The 23,015-nt window shown below is 41.4% G+C and overlaps 1 protein-coding gene across 3 annotated transcripts; it reads left to right on the top strand.

The window, feature by feature from the left end:
• The first annotated feature begins 868 nt into the window (after positions 1 to 868).
• On the top strand, positions 869 to 22,386 carry RAB3GAP1 (RAB3 GTPase activating protein catalytic subunit 1). 3 transcript variants are annotated; one of them, XR_014616299.1, is made up of 25 exons: positions 869 to 902; positions 1,007 to 1,062; positions 1,913 to 1,988; positions 3,232 to 3,364; positions 3,600 to 3,678; positions 4,347 to 4,466; positions 5,050 to 5,215; positions 5,316 to 5,415; positions 7,713 to 7,794; positions 8,269 to 8,337; positions 8,939 to 9,012; positions 9,734 to 9,826; positions 11,262 to 11,431; positions 11,732 to 11,830; positions 12,140 to 12,312; positions 13,230 to 13,284; positions 13,575 to 13,928; positions 15,001 to 15,138; positions 16,351 to 16,578; positions 17,016 to 17,112; positions 17,202 to 17,305; positions 17,415 to 17,530; positions 18,452 to 18,554; positions 21,318 to 22,181; positions 22,277 to 22,386. XR_014616299.1 is itself a non-coding variant. In XM_084209240.1 (24 exons), the coding sequence occupies exons 1-24, from the start codon at positions 885 to 887 to the stop codon at positions 21,552 to 21,554; spliced, it is 2,940 nt and encodes a 979-aa protein (XP_084065366.1). In that variant the 5' UTR covers positions 869 to 884; the 3' UTR covers positions 21,555 to 22,375. The 3 variants fall into 3 exon arrangements, 2 of the variants coding, with proteins under 2 accessions (XP_084065366.1, XP_084065367.1); XM_084209240.1 differs by having other exon boundaries at positions 21,318 to 22,375; XM_084209241.1 differs by lacking the exons at positions 869 to 902; positions 1,007 to 1,062; positions 1,913 to 1,988; positions 3,232 to 3,364; positions 3,600 to 3,678 and having other exon boundaries at positions 4,366 to 4,466; positions 5,054 to 5,215; positions 21,318 to 22,375.
• The last annotated feature ends 629 nt before the right edge of the window (positions 22,387 to 23,015 follow it).

Genomic DNA, 23,015 nt, shown 5'->3' with positions numbered 1-23,015 from the left:
GCTGCTGAGTTTACACGGTGTCGCCCCGGTAACCCGCCGGCGCCGGGGGAGTTTGGCTGGCAGGAGTTTAATCCACAGAGCAGCAGCGACCTACGAAAACAAACACAGCCCAGCCAAACGGCAGCGCTTCAGGCTCGAATCACAAGTTCTCTCCGCACACAAACCAAACCCTATTTCTAGCTTATGTTCACCTCCATTTATGCTTTTAGCGCCTGGTATGTTTCCACGTCATTTTTACTTCGCACTCAGTCCCCTCACGAGTATTTGTAATTTCTTTTCTAGCCGCAGATTTTGAGGGTATTTCCTCTTTTTTTAAAGTAACAGACTGTGCTAAGGGGCAAGACAGGATAAAAGAGGTATAGTGGGCTCAAGCTCAGTTAAAAAGGTGTTTAAGGGAGCTGCTTTGCTGGATGCCAGAAGGATTTCGCCGCTCCCCGGGTGACACAAGCGACGGGGAAGGTTTTGGATTAGGCGGGGACAGGGACAGCTCAGCCCTGAGGCTGACAAGGGCTGTGTTACTCGTACATCTGAGGGAGCCCTTCTGGACTCTGACGGAGCCGGAGAATCTGTGCGAGCAGCCCTCCTTCAGCTTCGCGCCGGTGTGAAGCGACTGTGCCCGCGGGCGTCCCGTGAGGGGCTGCAGCCGGCCGGGAAAGAGAGACACGGCGCGGGGAGCCCGGGGAGGCAAGAGCCGGGCTGGGCGGGAGCCCCACCGGGACGAGCGAGAGGGCCCAGATGAAAGAGACTGTGAGGAGAAACTGGGCTGCGAAGAAGCCCGGGAGCGCCAGGCAGTGAGGGAGCTCCGGGCTTTGAGGAGGCACCGCCCTCCGCCGCCTTCCCGGCAGCCTCCGCCGCTGGGGGGAGGGGGCCGGCAGCGGCGCAAGATGGCGGCGGACAGCGAAGTGAGTGTGTGTCCCGTTCCTCCCGCTCGCTCCCTCGTCCCCGACTCTCCCTCCGTCTCCCCCTGCTCTCTCCGCTCACCGCCTCTCCCGCTCTCTCCCCGCAGCCCGAGTCCGAGGTGTTCGAGATCACGGACTTCACCACCGCCTCCGAGTGGGAGAGGTAGGTGCTGCCGCGCCCCTCACTCGGCGCGGGTGCCCGGGGGCTCCGCCGAGCGCGGCCCGGCCGCTGCTGCCGGGGCAGCCGGACCCCGCGGCGCCGCCGCTCCCCCGGCCGGGAGCACCCGGAACCCTTCCCGGAGCCTTTTCCCGGCTGTTCCGCGTTAGGCTCAGGCCGCGGCCGAGGAGCGGGTTAGGAGGCTCTAGTCGAGCTGTTTCTGAACTTAGTGAAAGGTCCGGTTTAATACCTGTTTGCAAGGGATTAGAATATACATTGAGAAGGCTTATGTGTTTTCTAAGTAGCTGTCTGATTGTTTATCTGTGTTCATCTCATAGCTGAAGCCTTTAAAAGTTAGTGGAACAATGTACGAAGAAATTTAAGGCGAAGAACGCTCTTGCACTGTGAATGTATTATTTTTTAAATGCTTTTTCCAATAGTGATAACGTTTACGTCAGGAGACAAGAGATTTGAAGTTCTGCGCTTTAAATCTGAATTTAGTTATAATTTTGTCTTAAATGCTTATCTGTCTGTTATCAATGAAGCAGGAGTTACTGCTGCAGGTGTTATGTGCTGCAGTACCAGAAAAAGAAAAAGGTGAGATTCTTAAAACAGTCAAAAGATGCTCATAGCTAAAAGTACTGTCATGTAAAATTTAAGCACAGGAAGACTGTTTGGTGTACAAGGAAGCAGTTTTTCTGGCTTTACTGTGATACTTGTGGTGTTTGTTTGTTTGTTCTTTGGGCTTTTCTAAGAAATTCCATAGCAGAACAACATACTACATGCTTTGAGGTGGCTGAATCACAGTGCCGGTCTAGTGTTCAGCAAATATTAATGCCTTTTTCCCTCCTAATAGATTTATTTCAAAAATAGAAGAAGTACTGAATGACTGGAAACTTATTGGGATTTCTTCAGGCAAACCTCTAGAGAAGGTCAGTTACTGCTTCTGAATTTTCCTGTAGAATTTGAATTGCTAATTAGTAATACAATAATGCACACATATATTTAATCTATTGTTATTTTTTTAGGTGTGGCAGATAATGACTTTATTAGGGAATTTCACTTGTAGAAGTGTCAATTTGACAAACAATTACTGTAAATTCATTGCTGGGTCATCTGCCAAACAGGCTCTTTCCCTGGCAAAGATATATCTTCCTGTAGTGCTTAGAGATTTTTTTAAAAGTCTAAGTTTGAATCTGGAAACATGCTTGAAGCTGCTCTAAATACTCAAGGAATCTTTTTGTCCTGCCTTGTGCCTTTGTCACACCTCTTGTATTTATGGCTGAGGTTTGCACGGTGCTGCTTGTGACTCAGTGTGTTTCATAGATGGGAGAGATTTTTTCAGAGTCTAATTAGAGCCTTTGTGATGCTTTCTCAGTCCTGTGAAATGCAGAGGAAATTGCTGAGCTCTTCTGCATAGTAATGCAGATAAACTCAGCTGGTTTGTGTGGAATGGCTGCTGTGTTTCCAGGGGAATCTCACTGCTTTTCATTCTGGTCAGGTACAGAGTATTTGGAATAGAACTTATGTTATCTAATGAACTGCACCTTAGCTGTCCCTGTATTCCTACATGTCTTCTTTTCTAGACCAGAGCTCTCTTCCTAACACCCTGTAAGATCAAAGGATTGTCCAAGTTGCTTTCAGTAGGAGTAGTGGTGCTGATTTTTTTTTTAGACATTCCCATGCTGTATTTTTGTTTAAAAATTAATTATTATTACACAAGTTTTGTAAGTTGTAGATAAAAATAATCATTTGTTGGTGAAGGTAAATATCAAGGTAATATTTGTACAGAACAGGTTAGATAAAGTCCCAGGTGGGAAACTTCTGTCTGTGCAAAGTTGAGGGTGTCTGTCTTCAGATGTACAGCTGCATATGTGAGGATGCAAATCTTTATTGCCATATAGTTCTGAAGACTGCAAGATGATATCTCATTTTTGGAATGGACATGATTATCGGCAACATGGATTTTAGCAGCCAGCTACCTTTATAATGAAGAGCTTTGAGAATTGCTTATTGAAATTTAATCTTGCTGAGCCATTAGGCAGTAGAAAAATGTGAATCAGCATTATTGATCACATAGGCAATATTTGAAAGACTAATTTTAAAGCTTTTTAAAGACTAATGAAAGTTAACCTAAATTTGCTATGAGATGCTATCTTCTTTTTTTATACGCAGGGCATATTTACCACAGGAACATGGGAAGAGAAATCAGATGAAATTTCATTTGCAGACTTCAAATTCTCAGTTACCCATCATTATCTTGTACAAGAACCCAGTGACAAAGATGGGAAAGAAGAGCTGGGAGAAGGTACCTGATAGTTCCCTTCCATAGTTGTATGCATAATGCCAGAAGACAGTGTCAGAATGTGGAGTCCACAGTGTGCTGATTTGTGTCTGTGTGGGATTTTCTGAGGTCTGATGCGTGTGATCTGACATTTCTGCTTTTAGTTTGCTTTGCATTCACACAGTGCTAACACAAGGCAATTGTAAGTGAGCTGGATGGATGTGATGATACATTGATCATGTATCAATTTTTGTCACAGATGCCCTTCCTCTGCCAATGCAGGACTTGCTGTGCATGAACAATGACTTTCCTCCTCGAGCCCACTGTCTGGTGAGATGGTATGTGTGCCTCTCATCTCTACTGCAAATGAGCATAGCAGATGGAAAATCTGGCACAATCAGTTATATATTTGTTTTTTCAATTAAAAGTTAAAGCTTAAGTAAAATGTTTCTTTGTACTAGACACATGAAAGGAATGCAAAAAAAGCCTGCTATAGTGGGCCTATCTTTAATTTGGGTTTTCTCCCCCCAAATACTTGTCTTGATTTAATATATTAAGCAGGCTTTTATATATTTAATATTTAGGTACATTTGTAAAAAGGAAAGCTGCACCACCTTTACAAACAACAATTATGGTCTTAGTAATGCAAATCTGAGCACATAATAGGATTTGTTCTGGAGAGATTGGTTTTATGTGTAAGCAGTTTCAGTCATTATGAAGATAAACTGGAAAACCTCAGGACTGCTAGACCTGGAAGTCCTCCCAGTCAAACATATTGGAATGTTGGAATGCTGTTAGACTGAGGTGGCTTGTGAGTTCAGGATCTGTTGCACTCCATACCCACTCAGTTCTTGACCTCTCTAAAAATGAAGAGGTACTTGCAAATTAACAGATTTCACAATCTGTTGGTGACAATTGAGTTTTCCAGGTCACAATATTTTTTAAAAATCATGTTTCAGCTGGCTTGCCAGGACTAGAATTGTGCTTTTTTTCTTTGTCTCTCAAGGTACGGCTTACGTGAGTTCGTGGTTATTGCTCCAGCTGCGAATAACGATGCTGTTGTTAGTGAATCCAAGTGCAACCTCTTGCTGAGTTCCATTTCCATTGCACTGGGCAACACTGGCTGGTAGGTGAAAGCATAAACCTTTTTACATGTCCAGGTAAAACTCCAGTATACAGCTGAGGAAAAGGTATTAAATTGTTAGCAAAATACGTTCAGAGGTTTTTGTTTATTTGCACTGTAATATTGTTAGAGAAGGGTTGAAAAAATCCCCATATGTAAAGATTGATTCAATGTTTTGTTTATTTTCATTATTGTTTAAAAACCTTTAGGGCCATTAAAAACTACTAGAAGTTGTAGGAATAAAATGTAATTTATAAGACATCACTTTTGCAAGAGGATTCCTTCCCTATGTGTAGTAACAGTAACTTCCTAATCTTCCTCAAAAATTATATAGACTGTAAATGAGGTAAGTGAAGTCATGAGGTGGGCTGTGATTATGGAATGGCAATTTTTTGGGCATTCTGTTTAATGGCATTAACAGTGATTTTCTGTGACTCCTGGGAAGTGTTTCAAAGTGTGTTTATCTAAGAGAAAATATACTTTAAAGGATGAAATTATGTTGAAATTATGCTAGAATATTCAGCTAGTTCTAGAGCCTACAAGGCAGCAGGACACTTGAATGACGTGCAGCATTTCTGTTGTGCAGTCAGGTGCCGCTGTTCGTGCAGATCCATCACAAGTGGCGCCGGATGTACGTGGGGGAGTGCCAGGGCCCGGGCGTGCGCACCGACTTCGAGATGGTTCATCTGCGCAAGGTGCCCAGCCAGTACACCCACCTGTCAGGGCTGCTGGACATCTTCAAAACCAAGATTGTAAGTGTAAAACTGATGCTGTGTATAATTTATGTTCAACCCCTAGAGTGTTTGGGAGGATTTGCTCTTTACATTGGATTTGTTCTCTGGTATTTTGAAGGGCTGCCCTTTAACACCTCTGCCTCCAGTTAGCATGGCTATTCGCCTTACCTTTGTGCTCCAGGACTGGCAGCAGTACTTCTGGCCACAGCAGCCACCAGGTAGGAGACTTGTGTCCTCAGAATAACTCGTTTTCAGACAACCAGTCAATGCTAAAGTAAATATTTGTGAATCTTGCCAAAAGAATTCTTAACATTTTCTGCTTTGCCAGGAAAGGGTTCAGTCTAATCCCACTCTGTATGATGGGCAAGCCACCTTAAAGCTGCTCTCAGGTTGTAGCTCATGGCTGGGACAGATGTTTAGGGTAGGGCTGTGCCTTTGGAAACAATGGTGTTTCTAAAATAGTGGTATCTATGTGGAATGAAAAGAGTGACTGAATCTGTGAAGAATTCGGCCCTGAATTTCTTAGGTAAATGTTTAGATTCATATTCTAGTAGATGCTAATACTTCTTGGGAGTTCTTGTCAATTGCTTCCATAAAGTACTTTCTTTTGGTACTTAGCTATCTAAGTGTATCAACTATGGGAAAAGCAGAAAATACTATATGGACCTCACTTGAGGTAAAGGTTTGGATTTTTATTATTGTTGACACAGTACTAAATTTAATGCAGGAGGAATTTCTGACCAAGTCTTTTGTTATAGTAGCCTTGTGTGAAGGGCAGAAATAATACAGTCTTAAATTTAAAGTGTATAGAGCGTACTTGATAAATTTATGCCATAGTGATGCTGTTTAGGAAAAACAGAGGTAGTAACTCATTTGGTAGTCTCAAAATTATCTCTTTGATTCTTGGTGGTGGTGCTGTCATGAGCATCAAGGATTTGGTTTTAACAGACCTATTTTTATATAGGTAGTAGCAGAAAATAAATTATAAACTTCTCAAAGGTAAACAAACCCATAGGAAAAAGGTAGATATTAGTTCATCCTTAACATCCATTTTATTAGTGATGTGATGCTTTACGTACAAGGTGATGGAACAGTTAAAATGCCCAAGTTCTTCTCTTGACTTGGTAGCAGTTTTACATAACAAGCTTGAGGTATTTAGGGTGCATTTGGAGAGACAGAACTCATGTGGCCTTGGTTATCTAATTGTTTGGCTTTTCTTTGCTTAAAAAACTACAGTAATCAAAATCCTGTGTTTTGAAGAAGTGTATAGTGAGGTTGATTGTGTTCTCTGTAGCTAAGGAATGTATGTTGAACGTATGTTTAAAGAGAGTTCTGCTTATTAGAGAGAAAGTCAGTGCTCTTTTAAATGATAGTTCCTCTTTGGTTAACCAAGCTTACCTAAAGAACTTGGGAAATGAATTCCACAGATTTTTATCTTTTTATTGTTTCTGCAGACAAAATCTATTTTCTGTAGTCTCTCTGCCTTGCTGTAGTTATTCACTAAGCCAGGATCTCAGGTTTGTCATGGATGAGTTGTATCACTCTGATCATATTTCTTGATTGGAGCAGTTTGAATAACTTCCATGCCTTTAGTAGCAGTGTTGTGGTTAAGGGTGTCAAAGTGTGTTGCAGAAACTGGAGATGGATCAGTTTTAGTGCTATTGCTACATGCAGTTGTGGTTTTATGTTCACTGGGAAGATTATATACCATCACTCAATTAGCTCTTCTCAAATAAAACCAAATAATTTAAATGTCTTTTATCTTCTCTGCAGAAGAAATTATGTAATTAAGTTATCCAGATACTTCATCTGTGCTAATCCCTCACTTGTTTTTTTGTTGGTAAACAGTTTGCCAGATGCAGTTAAAATTGCAGATCAGATGCAATTATAATGGCAGCATTATTATAATGGCATTGCAATACATTATTATTGCCCACTTTAATTTTTGTTCAGTGGAGGCTGTCTGGTTTTGATTTATGTATTTGAAGGCTATAACATGGGAAGTGCCTGAGGGTGCTGGGAGGCATCTCTAAGTCCCTGGGACTACAGGGAATCCCCAAGATTATTTGATTAAGTCCTCTTTTGATAAAATTGTCAACTTTTAAAAGTAGCTGTTTTTTCACTCTGTGGAGTTGCTCTTCCAGAGTCTTCCTTCTCTGCTTGGAACTGATTTCCTGCCCAAGCATTTTTATGGCACTTTTGTGTCTGTTCTTGTGCCAGCATTGGGCTTTAGGGCTGTCTTCATAGCTGTCATCATTGCCTGTATGAAGGGAATAACCTTCCCTCAACATGAATGACAAGAATTGCATCTGTCCCTTTGAATGTCCTGTTTCAGTTTCTGTTGGAAGCAATTACTTTGACTGTAAGGATTGTGTTCTCCTAGCTCAGTCACCTTGGCTGCTCAGCTCTTCTCTGGTTATCCTGTAAGTTACAGTCTTTGCAGTGAAATGAAGGTGATATGCTGCTTCAAATGTTCCCCAAATTCTTCATGGAAAATGTGTTGGTTTTTCTCTAGATATAGATGCTCTAGTTGGGGGAGAAGTTGGAGGCCTGGAATTTGGGAAGTTACCATTTGGTGCCTGTGAAGATCCTATTAGGTAAGAGAAGAGTTCAGAAAACTGTTTTGTAACTTCCTTAATGGAGGACTTAATAAAGGTGTTATTTCAAATCTTAGCCTTGCCTACCTACCACTTAGCATGTCCAACAACTACTTAATTATTCAAGTGCATCAGAAACATCTGTGATGGGTAGTGGTTTAAGAGCAAGTAAGGCCATTTGTAAAATTGTCTGATGATATTCAGAGTTTAAGCTCATATGGCTTTTAGGATAAACTTCTGCAGTACCCCATTTATCTCTGAAATTATTATCTTGAAATACTGCTCAAGATAAACCTTAATTATGTGCTTTTGTTCAAGGGTTGGAATTGTTCTCACATATGCAGTGAGAAAACTTTCTGGAGAACAAAGAGTGAATCAAATATGAACTATCACAAACATCTTTCAAAACATGAACTGTGGAGCAGGGAAAACTTTCTGCTATCTCTGAAAGATTGAAATCTTGTTTTGTTTCAGTGAGCTGCATTTAGCTACAACATGGCCTCACCTTGCAGAAGGGATAATTGTTGACAACGATGTTTATTCGTAAGTATCTTGTCTGAGTTGCAAAGAAGTGTGCTTTTTTTGCTCACTGCTGCTTTTTAGTGTCATCTCAAACACTGTGTGGCTTCACATGTGAAAAAGAACCCATTTTGAGGAATGCTAATGTCAGCTGATAGAACCTCTAATTAGGGAAAACACATTTTGAAATGCATTTTTGTGAGGAAAATATTATTGTGTTGTAATCTCAACAGAACACAAACCCCTGGTTTTGAGCATATTCTCATGTTAGACTTGAAAATTTTGTATATCACATATTTCTTGGAAAAAATGGGTTAGATTTCTTGGAAAAGATGGGAGCATGAAAGGTAAAAACAATTCACTGCTTGATATCCCTCTCCCAAAAACTGTCATCCAGGTTTTCTGCCAAAGAGGAAGAAGTATTGTTCATGTCATGCACACACATGAGAATAGAGACTCTTGTTCAGTTGTCATGTTCTCCTATGTAACGTGGTGACCTCACTGGTTATGACATGACATTTATTGAGAATTTGATACTCATCTTTCCATTACTTATAGTGGCATTTGATTTTCTTTTTTTCTTTTTTCTTTTCTTTTTCTTTTTTTAATTTTTTTTTTCCCCAAGTGACCTCGATCCACTTCAAGCTCCCCAGTGGTCTGTGAGAGTTAGAAAAGCAGATAACCCTCAGTGTCTATTGGGTAAGACATCAGAATTTCCTGTCTTCTCTTGCAGCTTTGAAGTTATGAAGTACCAAGTTATGAAGTTAGGGTTGAGTTGATTACCTGATGGCCTGTTTGCTCACTTCCCTCATTTTTTTGAGGGAACAGTATTTTGGGTTTCTTTTTCAAGAACATGCTTTGCAAATACCTACTGTTGTAGTTTGTCTCTGTGTATAGTGAAATTCATTGCTATTCTTATATCACCACATTCCAGAGAGTAAGAATTTTCTCTGTGTTCTGTGAAAATGTAGATTTCTTAGAATCTTCCCATTTTATTGTGTTTTGCATGTATCCATCTCCTTAGTTCAACCAGCCTTTCTGACAGGGAGGATTAATACTTCTGGAGAGCTGTACTACTCTCTCTGTCCTTGCCTTTAAGCTTGTGGGGAAAAGGGCTTCAAAACTTTCCAAGTTTTATCTTGTTTTGGGTGGATTAAACTGCAGGCAGAGCTGTGCTCTGGAGAGGTGGCCAACAGATGCCTGGGTGTGCATTTATCTAAGCTTTAATTATGTGGTTTTTGTACTTCAGATAATTTAATTATGTGTATTTTGTGCACAAGATATTTGTGCTTCAGAACAAATTATCAGATGTTTTTTCAGAAGAAAAGATAAAAATTACTGTCCTTGGGGCATAAATTAGAGTGTTGGCTCATTGCTCAGAGATTTTTGGCTGAGTTCAGGGGCTTTGTTCCTCTACCAGGTGACTTCCTTACTGAATTCTTCAAGCTTTGCCGTCGGAAGGAGTCAACAGATGAGATACTTGGAAGGTCGGCATTTGATGAGGAAGGAAAAGGTAAAACTAAAATCCAGTTGATCTGTATTACTTGTATTTAATAGTTTTGTGTTAGTTACTTTCCCTGTACCCATGTCTTGACTGGTATTTATAACTCTTACACGTACTCCTGGGAATTTTCTGGCCAGGGCTTCATGGTGAAATTTCTCATGAATTCTAGACAAGTTTAGCTCCGAGAGTCCAAGAGGGACAATTGCCTCTGTTAATGTTGTGGCTCTTTCTTTTTACAAGAATAGAAAAGCTTAAAATTTGACTAGAATGTACAAGAGTTGGTTATAGAACACATCAGATTTGTCTGTATAGTTTTATGTATTTTTGCTTTTTCCATTTCTTTCTCCTTTTTGTTGTACTCTGTAGTACATGCCAACAGCCAGTTTAAAGACTCTTTAATTGGTTTGAAAGGCTTTGCTCTCATCCTCTCCATTTTAAGGACTTTTAAGGAAAGAAGAAAATTAAAACTTCCCAAATTATCTGACCAGCAAGTCAGGCTTTATTCCAGCTATATAAATACTGCCATCTTTTTGATGTCTCTGTCCCTCTCTTTGGCTTTTCTTGATGTATATAGTGAAAATTTCCTTCCTTCCTGCTGCTTCAGGTGCTTATCACCTGTTCTTCCATCCAAATATGGCCTGTATCAATGTATTTTCCTTGGTTATACTTGATTCGTTTTGAAGAAGGAGCTGGTTAGTGAGCTTAGAAAGGTATTAGACTGAGGAGGGTGTGTATTACTCATAGTGCTTGACATACAGCTCCTTTAGCCCTTCTTAGCTCTGGGCTTGCCAAGATGGGCTTTTTCAGGCTGCTCCTAATTGTTCACTTAAATTTGTCAGCTCTCTTTATAACAATATTAATTCAGTTAATTGTAAGAAACACTCTAGAGTTTACCAGCAGCAGGTCTGAAAAAACCCAGTCTTTTGATTTGAGAAGTTTGCCTGAGGACTCTATAACAGAATTGTGCTTACGCTGTCTGAGGCCAGTGATTAATACAGGATTGATTTAACATTTATCTGAAGCTTTAGCATATGCTGGAACAGTCTTTGTTACCTGCAGCGTGTTTATTGGTATGATGTATAAACAAGGTTTAAATACTGAGTCTTCAGCAGGCTTTTGGCATACTCTGTTGGTAACTCTGCAATAGCAGTGCTGCTAGAGTAGGCACTACCTGCAGCTAGCCCAGTCTAGACTTTATTTGGTGAATTAAATCAAGGACACTCTGTGACTCGTTTGTGACCTCCTTCTGCTGCCTGTATTTGCTAAGAACAGTGAATGTCAGGCATGGAACCTGGCAGCAGAGGTGTAGCTCTGGTTCACAAGGAGCTAAATATCAGTACAAGATAAATAGGCTGATTAAGACAGGTGAACTCTTGAAGAGACATGTTCTAGTGTTTGGGGTTTTATTTTATTTTGTTCTAATTGTTTGTCTTTTATTTGCTAGAGGTTGCTGATATCACCCACGCGCTGTCGAAGCTCACGGAGCCAGCACCAGTCCCAATCCCCAAACTGTCAGTCACAAATATGGTTCACAGTGCCAAAAAGAAGATCCGCAAGCACAGAGGTGTGGATGAGTCTCCTCTGAACAATGATGTGCTCAACACCATTCTCCTGGTGAGTGAGCTGTCCCTGCACATGGACTTCATACACTGATGCATTTGGTTTAGAGCCTGTGGCAGATTTAAAGATATCTGCTGTCAGTTCCCGTGCTTGAATTACATTTATCAGCTTCTTGGAACAGGCCAAGTTGTAACAAGTCTGTGTACTATAAGTGGGCTAAAACTGATCTCTGAACTCTGATAACAATTTTAATTATAGGGATTGCTGGTATGAAGCCAGCAGTAACGTTATGGAGAAGGTGGAAAAGGAAGGAAAACCATACTGATGGAAGGTTAAATTTTTTTTTTCTTCCAGTTCTTATTTCCTGATGCTGCTGACAAGCTTGCAGATGTATTTGAAAACAGAGCCAGCACTTCAGCAGGAAACAATCCTCCTCCAGAGAATGAAGATTATGTAAGTTTTGTTAAGTGACACAAGAGGGAAAGCAATTTTGAGTGTGTGTTTATATAGACTTTGCTGTGTTTGTCCTACATCTTGTAATACTTAGCTTTTGGAAAGATGAATTTACCTTTGTGGAATCTCTGGGTAGAAGTAGTGATGACTTCTGTTTCCTTCTAATTCCTTTTTTCTTCCTTTTTGGTATCTTCTAAACTTAAAATGTTGCTTAGCCACTTACACTTACAAATGGGAAAGGGCTCACATGGTTTTGAAAAACAATGCCATTGTTTCTGTATTTCTTGCTTTCTTTTATTTCTTCCCTAGAATCTCTTCAGCCAGTTTAAGTCTGCTCCATCTGACAGTCTGACATACAAATTAGCTTTATGTCTTTGTATGATAAACTTCTACCATGGAGGAGTCAAAGGAGTGGCACATCTTTGGCAAGAGTTTGTGCTGGAAATGCGTTACAGATGGGAGAACAACTACCTTATTCCAGGGTGAGACTTGTTCTTCCTTGGTCATAGAAAATGTTCTTTGTTCCAGGAGCTGAGTGGGGTCATTGTGACTTTGAAACATACAGTTTTGGGGTTTTTTTTAAATTGCAAATGCTACCTCTGTTTTTATTACCCTACTTCCTTAATGCAAGAAAGGGCAGGGAGTAAGGACCAGCACCTGTGCCCTCCCTTGAAAACTTCCAGATGCCCGGGGAAGCTCACCTTAGACATTCACTCCACTGTATGAATGAGGGTGGGGAAAAAAAATTACTGTGGTGTAGTTTCACCTGTCTTGTAAGGGTTCCATGGTCCTGCTGGTGCAATGGCCTTTTCAGGTATTCCAGCCCTTCCAGGTTCTGTCTGCTGCAGCAGAGCTTGGGGCAGACCAAACCAGGGGCTCTCTCAAGATGAGGTAGAGCAATAACATACCTTGCTTTTAGGGTTGTGGTATTTTGGTTGGGGTTTGGGTTTTTTGTTAATGTGACAGACTGGCACATTACAATTTAATGTACTACATTTGAACTTTGAAATGATTACACTAGCAGATAAAATAGAAGCTGAAATGTATTGCAATGACTCCACTGTATCATTGCAGTTTTAAAAGTACAATCAAGGATGCTTAATTCCTGTTTGAAAGCAGTTACCTTTTCAGCTTCCAATTGGAAAACTGACCAGGAATTCAGTGTTTCACACTAGTGTGAGTGATCTCTGAGCTCCTGAAATGACCTCTGGGAAATACATGTAATTTAAATTCTGGGCTTGTCTGCTGAGACAATAGAAGAGCTGTGTAGTTGAAATGGTGGGGGTGGGTTCAATATGGGAATTTGTCCCTCTTCTAGATTTCATGTGATTTAAGACCACATGTGTGTGAAAGATGCAAGTTTATAATTGATAATGGTTACACTTCTACCTTTTGTTAGATTAGCTAATGGCTCTCCAGATCTGAGATGTTGTTTACTGCACCAGAAACTTCAGGTAAATATCCCAAATTTAAGAATGATTTTTCTCCTAAGGAAACTGTCAAAATTGTAGTAATGATTAGCTAAATATGTAGTTTTTGTAGATTTAGTTGTGCTTGTGTTTTCTGGGTGTGGAATTCATTTCTTGAGAAAAATTTTGTTTCAGCAACAAGTTCAGTGGAATTGTTATCTTTTAGAATTGTAAGACCTTTTCAGTGGCTCTACAGGTTTTTCTGTATGATTGTTTCCATAAGGGAAATAATTGCTGAACCATTTTTTTTTTGTTCCTTTAACTTGTTAAATTAGATGCTAAATTGTTGCATTGAAAGGAAGAAAGCAAGAGATGAAGGGAAAAGGGGGAGCATGTCTGATCGTTCACCTGGTGGTGCTTCTGGTGATGGTGCCAAAGGAGGAGACCACTCTGGAGATAACCCTGACAAGGAAAAGGAATTTGGCAAGTCTTGGGAATCCTGGAGTGACAGTGAAGAGGAGTTTTTTGAATGTCTCAGTGACACAGAAGATCTTAAAGGAAATGGACAGGAAAATGGCAAGAAAGGAGCAAAAGAGTCTGTAAACTTAAAACCAGAAGGTCGTTTGCACCCCCATGGAAAACTGATGCTGCTGCATCCAGGAGAGCCTCTGTACGTTCCCATAACACAGGTGAGGGAGCAGGAGCTGAGCCAGCTGTGCAGCAGAACACACAGAACCTGCCTCATACCTGGGATTGTGAAACTGCAAACAGTTTGCAGGTTGTTAAAATGCGGAGTGTTTTTGACCTAATACCTTGTTTTTAATCTTTAAAACTGAATGAAGCTAATCTCACACTTTGTTTTATTTGAGTGTGTGTCCGTACCAAATTTCACTCCAAACAATATTTTTAAACAAGAGTTAAACTTCCTTGCGTACTTTAAATTTGGGGTTCTTTTTATTTCCACTTCTTGAGGACTCTTCCATCCCCTCCTTAACTTTCTTTCCTATAAAATAGGAACTGCTACAGTCCTTGCACCACAGAGATTTCTGCCTGACTTTGCACAGTACTGGATCACTTATGCTGATGTATTTGGTTTTTTCATAATTTCTCAGCTCTCATCTAAAAGGCCATAGTCATTAGGTTTGGTGCCATTCTCTACAGCAGGTTTATCATCAAACAACTAGAAATGTTACCTGACATCAACCTGACATCAGGCTTTCCTGCAGAGTGACCAGGGATGAAATAGGAAGCGGTGCTGTCACAGAAAGTAGTTTGAAATCAGCCATGCATGAAGAATACAGTGGTTTTCATTCTCCTGAGAGAAATTATTTCTAATTAGTGTTGCTTTGCTTGGGTAAAACATATGAGCAGAGAGAGAGTAGTCAGGCAAAGTGTTCTCAATTAATTATGTGTTGACAGTATTGACAGCAAAGATTCTGCATTGCTTTGGGTAGATTTTCATCCATCTCAGCAAAATTGTACTAGTCAAACATTGCCAGGATTTCGGCATTTTAGCAATATATCCTTATATTAGTACCTCATTCCCAGGTTATTTTCTGTTTACTTTCTTTGTTAGCGTCCTCTTCAGATGCACAACTTGAGGCTGAACTGTTTAGGCAGTAGAAAGTTGTGATAATTTCCTCTGAGTACAAAGGAAGCAGAATGAGCTTGGAGTGAGAAGGAGCTTCCTGCTTCTCCTCCCTTGGCCCGGGCTGACTCCAGGAGGGGCTGTCAGTAACCCTGCGTGTTTCCCTGTCCCAGGAGCCAGCCCCCATGACTGAGGACCTGCTGGAGGAGCAGTCGGAGGTGCTGGCCAAGCTGGGGACATCGGCGGAGGGCGCTCACCTGCGGGCACGCATGCAGAGCGCCTGCCTGCTCTCCGACATGGAGTCCTTCAAGGTGAAATTAGATTGCTTTCTTCTTAATTCAGCTGTCCCTCTTGACTGTGTTAGACAGTTCTGAAGGTTTCTAATTTTTTTTGTCCACAAAAGAGTTTCCAGTTAGTTTCAAGTTGAAAATAAAAGCGTATTGGGAAAACTCTTGGCACATTTCAAAATCTACGAGGTTACCCTGTAACATCCCAGTAAATTTACACAATGTCTGTGGGAAGGGAAAAAACACATCAAACATACAATTGCTCAGTTGTGAATTAAAACAGATATTCATCAGGTTGGGACTGGACTAACTGTGGTTTTGGGTTTCATTTCCTGTCTGAGCTCTGCAGAGGGAGCTAAGAGCACATCCACTGCTGTCATCACAGGAGCTCAGCACTAAAAAAGATTGGAGATTTTGTAATGAAATAGCCATATATATCTTTTTAATTATTGCAGTGTTTATGGTAAAAGGATATAATGTGCTGTACAGTTATTTATAATATAACAGTAATCACTTTATTAACAGGGACTCGTGGCATATTAAATATATGTACAAGTTTTATTTATATGGTGCAAGTAATCTAAAATCTCAACATAAAAATAGAGAACTATAATTGAAAGCACAAGTACACTCTTCATAGGTACATCAAATAGAAAACTGGGATTCCTTTTATGTTCTGGACCTATAGATGTAGTTAACTGTGGTCATATTGCATCTATGGAAAATGAAGGTTTTTTTGTTTGGGGTAGATATTTCTTTAAAGTTCCTTTTTAAAAGAAGAAATGGTGAATTTTTTCATTGGAGTGTTAAAAGATGGAAAGTCAGTGCTGAAAGCATAAGTAGGCAGCCCACTCGTTCTTTAGTCTTTAATGGGATAAGCTTAGTGAAAATTCCCATCTATTTTATGTGGCAGGTGCCAGGTAGAATCTTAGGTATAATTTGGAGCTTGCCTGAAATAACTGATAAATGAATGTACATATAGTAGGTGATGATGATTATAAGGTGATTTTTTCTTGTTGTTGCTGCTGATGTGGGTTTTACCCTTTCCATTGATTTGGTTTATGCTTTATTCCCTCTGTCTCACTGTACAGTTTTTTGGCTGTGGACAAAAGAATTTCCTTAGTTTTGTCTCTTATTCTGTGCTCTACCCACTAAACCATATTGCCCTCCTACCCATGCTGTCATGTTTTTATAGGATTTTTCAGGAACAAATTTTCTGTCCTCTCTTCCCTGCAGGCAGCTAATCCTGGCTGTTGTCTGGAGGATTTTGTGAGGTGGTACTCACCTCGGGACTACATCGAGGAGGAAGTGATTGATGAGAAGGGGAATAAAGTCATTAGGGGCGAGCTGAGTGCCCGGATGAAGATTCCCAGCAACATGTGGGTGGAGGCCTGGGAGACAGCAAAGCCAGTCCCAGCACGGAGGCAGAAGAGGCTTTTTGATGACACCAGGGAGGCTGAGAAGGTGAAAGCTCTGGGGCTGGTGCCAGTCTGGGCTGTGACGCTCCCTGCATCCCTTCCTTCCTCCCCCTGCAGCATTTAAACACTGACAGGACCTTGCATTGTGTCCTCGGAGTTACTGGACTGTTTAGTGCATGGATTAGGGTTGATTGGAAATTCCTGCTGCTGTACAGGAGGGTGTTTGAAGTACCTAAAAGCATGCAATGTTACTTAGGTATTTCTTTGAATTATTAGTAAATAACTTGCATATGCATTACGAACATTTCAGTTCCCTAATGCAGTTATTTTTAGTTTCATTCCAACCTGTTGGGCAGATTAATGTAAAACTGCCTCTTAAGTCATACAGTGGTGTTCCGTTCTTGCTAATTCATCTTTCCAAGGTAACCTTCTCTTTGGGAAGTAGTTTTGATCCCTAAAATATTAAATTTTCTAATGTTGCAGGTACTTCATTACCTTGCAGTTCAGAAACCAGCTGACCTTGCAAGGCATCTCCTGCCTTGCATCATCCATGCAGCTGTACTCAAGGTAAAGGAGGAAGGTAAATAATGTTTAATAAATTATTAATATATTTAAGGGGTCACAGTGATGCAGTCAATCATTACAACTTTGTTTCTTTCCTTATAATAGAAGCAGTAGAAGATATATCTTCAGTCAAGAAGATTATTAAGCAAATAATATCCCATTCCAGCAAAGTGCTACGGTTTCCCAGTCCAGAGGACAAGAAGTTGGAAGTAAGGCTTTTGTAGTGGCTGGGGCTGAAAACCTGATTGACTTTTGCACTGTTCATGGCAATATTAGAAGTACATGTTTTTTATTTTCCCTTTTATTAAAATCTTGCAGGAAATCATTGCTCAGATTATGAGTGTGGAAGCCATCATTGCCAGGGCAAGGTCTCTCAAAGCAAAATTTGGGGTAGAGAAATGTGAAAATGAAGAGGAGAAAGAAGATCTACAAAGGTGAGGTTTTTTTTTTTTTGAATTCTTATTTTTCACTGTGTTGGTTTTCCTCTGATGCCCTTGTTTGTACTTAGGACAATGGTGACAATAAAGAAATACTTAGGAATCATATTTGGGTATCCCTGTCACTAGACTGTCTAGAGATGATGTGTGTGGGTACCCTCAGTGCTCCTCCAATTAAGCATTTCTTTGGAGACATTTGATCCAGGTTTTTTTAATAGAATTTGGTTTTATCTTGACAGTACTGGGGGCTAACTACTGGTTTGTGTATATAAAAGGTGTATTTGATGAACTCTGTTACCATACCTAAAATTAGCTGAAATTTAGTATTTTTTATAAATATTATGGATTGAAATAGCCTCTTCCACTGTTGTTTTCTTAGTCTTGTCTCCTTGCTGATGTGAAACATCACTGAGCAGTTCTGAATGGAAAGTGACAAGGAATGTTCCCTTGCATCACTGCCTGCTATCAGGTTATTTACTTGCTGCTCAAGATGACTAATATGTTATAAACTCAAGTTAACTTCTTGCTGCTGTGCTGGGAGAGAGAGATGACATTTGTGCAGTACATGTTGGGAGTTCAGAGATGTGGTGTCTGACCAAAAGCAATGTCTGTGTGCTAAAGAAAATTGTCACATTGTGAATACTCCTGCATGGCCAACACCATGGAAGCTTTCCTTTTGATTTTATACATCTGCTTTAGGAGCCTGGGCTTCATTCTTAGGTCACTGAGAGGAGATATTTTTTTCCCTTAAACTTTCAGAATAGAAAAGCAAGAGAATCTGCCAGTTCTCACTCTGAGCAAATGATGCTTGGTGAAGGCCTTGGCACAGGAAACAACTAGTTTAGGTCAGCACACTGATCTGGCCAAGGAGTAACCATTAACCATTAATTTTTCCTTTTCAATCATTTGTGCCATCAGATTTGTAAACAGTCTCCTGGAGCAGCCAGAAGTGTCAGTTGTTGGTGCAGGAAGAGGACCTGCTGGCAGCATCATTCACAAGCTGTTTGTGAATGCTCAGAGGGTAAGAGAGAGCTCTGGGTTGTGCTGCAGGCACTTCTGATTTAACCAGAATGAGCCAATGAGTTACCATATGGTGCCAGTGTATTTTGTCTGCATATCTGCATGTATTGTCATATATGTGCTTGAGGTGTTTTCTGTGATGTTCAACATGATTTTGGCAGTAACAGAACCTTGCAAGACCAAAGAAGAGTGAGTGAGCTGGGATGTTAAACAGTTGAAACCAGCTGGGTAGATAGAGGTGTCAGTAATGCTTTATGTACTGCAAGTAGTATCATCAGTAATGCTATTAAAGCAAGACAAATTTTTGCCTTATCACAGCAAGGTCAGGTATTGATTGTTTTCACAGAGGAATGTAGAGAAAAAGGTCATAAGACATATTTTAGAAGGAGTAACTTCTTAAACTGAGGCTTATGCTTGGAATACTTGAGATTTTTTCTGTGGAAGCGAGCATGCTTAGGAAGTTTCAGTTCTTTTTCAGTTCTTTTTCAGTTTCTGCATTCAGTTTACCTGTTGCCGGTGTTGCATCTGTTTTCTTGAGACCCTTCACTTGCTGATATTGATATTAATGTTGCCTTTTTCTCTTAAGCAGTCTTTGAAATAATTAGTCTGAAAGTATTGATTTCCAAACCTCATGGACTGCAGTCAGCCTTCAGTTTCTATCAGAATTACACCTGTTTATAGCATCAGATTTTCTAACTCAAATGTAGCTGCAGTGATAATAACAAGGTACCAGCATGAAATCCCATTTGAAAATAATTGCTGGAAAAATGTTGTGATTGGGTGTTAAACACTTTAAAGGGATCGATGCTTTTGTGATAATCTGTATTTTGCAACTCAGTATAAAAAGGACCATTCTGAAAACAGACCATGGTTATTCTGAGGAATGAAAATCAGGACACTTCTTTTATTCTTCCAGTCTCTAGGGAAATTGTGTTTGCAAACCTGAACCTGCTAACCAGCCACCCTTACCCTTTAAAGCCCAAGACTGTGCCCTGTAAGTGATGCACATATATGCACTTACCTCTTTTAAGAGAGACAGTGGGTTTTCAAATCTGACCAAGTAGATGTGCACAAATTTCTAGGGTTTTGTTCTGAAACACCATTAACTAAAACAGGGTTACAGGTATTTACCACCAGTAGCTGGTCACTGTTAATTAAGGTTTCTTAAATCTGCCACGAGTTATTTCAGTAGGGAGCTGTTTGGTAAATAGAAGTGAAATGAGTTCCCTGTTCATTACTTTTTGAACCTGGACTCCTCTCTGAGCTGTGTATAATGTGTTCTGTTCTTGAGTTTTCTCAGGAAAATTCTGATAGCCAGTGCATGTTCTTGGAGTGCATGATGTCTCTTAAACCTGCAGTCTCCTCCTAACCTCTTGTAAGTCACCTCTGACTTGCCTTTGTTTCTGTCTTTCATCACTGGTTCTTTTCTCATCCCTTTCCAAGCTGACTGAATCTTCTGATGAGGTAACCAACTTTGTCCCTCCTTTCCCTCTCATCTTCTCTGCATAGAGCTGAACCCTTCTGGTGGATATAGTGCAGCAGCCAGATTTAGTTTATACTGGTGTTCACATGTTGAGCATAAAAGTAACTTTGTGTTTCCAGAATGGTTTTTCTGCATTCACACTTTATTTTCAGAGCCTAATAATGCATAGTGAAAAGAAAGAGAAATGTTAAAAAAAAAAACCTAAAAAAACCCTCTCAAAAAAACCAAACCAAACAAAAAACCTTTATTCAAGTGAGTATTGGTGTTTTCTGATGCTGAAATATGTGGCCATGCCTTTATATTCTTTGTTGCCGCCACTGTTTGTTTGTTGATGCTGTGGGGGGAAGTGGTGGTGAACAATTAGCTGGATGCTGCATTCCCAACACTAGTGCTTCCTGAAGCTGTGGAACTTTCTGGACATAGATATTTGGGAAAGCAGGGTAGCTGTGTGAAGTGTAGCTCAGGGAAGATCGTCTTTGTTGGTTTCCTTGAGCTGTTCTTGTGGGAACTCGTGGCACATGTCCCTGGTGGGATCGGTGGCACAGCCTGCAGAGCCAAGCAGGGCCAGACCCCCTGCTCCTGGGAGAGGGCTGGGAGCTGAGGGGCAGCAGCAAGGGACCACAAGGGGCAGCCAGTGGCTTCTGCCACACCTCAGGGATGGTGCCAGTGTGGAGTTGTACATGCTTTAATTAGGAAGGACCCTCTTAGGGTGTTGGTGGGGGTGCATGTACTCATAGGAATATGTAATTAGGGAATGTTGATTGGGCATGCCAGCCCTTCTTCCAGTATCCAGGTGTCAGTGTTGCTGCTGCCTGGTTCTCAGACAATGAACAGCTGTGGGGATTGTGCTGCAGAGGGATTTCAGCAAGGCTCTCTGGCCATGAAAAGCCCATCCTGCAGTAGTGTTGGACTCTGAAAGGCAGGTGACAGTCAGGACTGCAGTAGTGGCACTGATGACTTTGAAGTGGAGGCTGCCTTGGCCTCCTGTAGCTGCAGGGAGCTGAGGAGAGCACCCTCTCTGAGGAGGGACCATTTCCTCCAGTCACAACCCTTGCTTCACACTGCCACATCAGAACTTCAGCTGGGCACAGCTTCACCATCCACACGAGGGTTCTTCCATCTGGTTACGTTTGCTTTATTTCCTAGCATCCCATTAGCGCATTGCTCTGTGTACACATAAAGCCTCTAGCTGTGTTCCCTATTTCCAATCTTCCTCTGAGAGCAGCTTTCTGAATCCCAGTGTTAGGCAGCAGCCTGCCCTGTCCCTGTGCTCTGTCGCAGGTCCCCGCCGTGCCGCCGCTGGAGGAGGAGCTGCGGCGCTCGGGCTCGCCGGAGGAGCGCAGGCAGGGGGTGCAGTCGGAGTTCCCCCCGCCCACGGGCCGGGAGGTGATCCTGCGCACCTCGGTGCCCCGGCCCGCCCCCTACTCCAAGGCGCTGCCGCAGCGCATGTACAGCGTGCTGACCCGCGAGGATTTCCGGCTGGCGGGGGCCTTCTCGGCGGACACCACCTTCTTCTGACACGGCCTGGCCGGGACTCGCCGCTGCGGCCGGAGCGCTGCTTCCCAAGGACTTGGATTGGCTGCCCGACAGGTGGCTGGAGCAACTCATCTCCGAGGTGTGGAATGGCTTCAGGAGTGGTTTCAAACTCTCCATCAAAGGGAGCATATTTTCCTTTCCTTGCATTAGCTTAATTATGGACCTGAATGGGCTGTGTGCAAATATTCATGTTGAAATTCATGCAGACTGTGCTGCTTTACACTTCAGGATCAGACTTTATCAAGTGGCGTTAGTCTACTTAAATTGGTATATATAGAAACATTAAGTAATTTATATTTATTACTAATCATAATCACAGAGCCCAGTATTTTTTGGTTAATCACTATTTCAAGTGCTTCTGAAATATCCTTATTTTTATTTAAAGTGTACAGTTCATACTCTAGTTTGTGCTAAACTCTCCTGGTTGTCCAGATCTCATCACTTCTCCCAGACAGAATTAAGTGGACAGTGAGTCTGACTGACAGCCTGCAGTGGATTACTGAGGGGTTGGGATACTTTGTATCCTTCCCTTGGTGCAAGGGCCAAAGCTGGATGTAAATGACACCCCGGAGGTGTTTCACTGTGAGCAACTCGCTGGTGTTTACCCAGGTATTTGTCTGCACTCCCTGTCATCGATGGGAGAGGAGGGGACAGCTCTGTCACCTCTGGCCCCTCACCCCACCTGTGCCAATGTTGCTTTACAGTGACCTTCATCTGTTTGAGAATCAGCAGATCAGCATTACTTTACAAATGTACAAACAGCTCCAGTATTGTGGACGTTACTCAATAAATATGAATGTACTGTTGGCTCTCAGCATTCCCATGCTTTTCCATGCTCTCCTTGCATGCTCTGATCCAGGAAGGACATTGTGACTACACTGAGTACAGAGAGTTGAGTTCTCCTGGTAGTAGCAGGATCCCAGGTGTTACCCTAAAACCTCTTTGAGGGAACAGGGATCAGAGTCTTTTTTCCTCACATAAAGTTCTATGAAGTAGAAATACATTTTTTCAGGATGAAGAAGAGTTAACAAGGTAAAATCTTCTCACAGACCTTGTTTTCCAGGCTGTTTGTACACACAAACATCAGGGTAAGTATGATAAATACCTGTAGCAGCTCTTTAACTGTGTGGCTTCTTAAAAATTACACCAAACAATTTCTGATTTACTGGTAAGTAAAATTTAGGTTCAGCTTCTTCCCCAGTATTTTTGGTTTCCTCCTCTCTCATGAAATATTAGACTGCAGTGTGGCCTTTTGTAAAGGCTGCAGAAACTTGAAAGACTCTCATACTTGGTTATCAGGCTATTCCTGCCTGGTCATTTTAAGTGCTGGAGAGGTGATTCCTTTATCAGACTCAGACACCACAAACATCAACAACACAGCTAAAGGCCTTTTAGTTTGATGAGAAAAAAAATGGTGCACTCGTGCAACTGCCTTGTCTTAAA

Source organism: Fringilla coelebs (genome assembly GCF_963513975.1).
Source record: "Fringilla coelebs genome assembly, chromosome: 7".
Classification (NCBI taxonomy): Eukaryota; Metazoa; Chordata; class Aves; order Passeriformes; family Fringillidae; genus Fringilla; species Fringilla coelebs.
Note: the sequence above shows the minus strand (reverse complement) of the source record. Positions and strands in the feature narration are given on the sequence as shown.

Coding starts and splice junctions, on each gene's coding strand:
- RAB3GAP1 (XM_084209240.1), top strand. Junction 1,063..1,912: donor ACCGCCTCCGAGTGGGAGAG/GTAGGTGCTGCC, acceptor CCCTCCTAATAG/ATTTATTTCAAAAATAGAAG. Junction 15,139..16,350: donor CCGACATGGAGTCCTTCAAG/GTGAAATTAGAT, acceptor TCTTCCCTGCAG/GCAGCTAATCCTGGCTGTTG.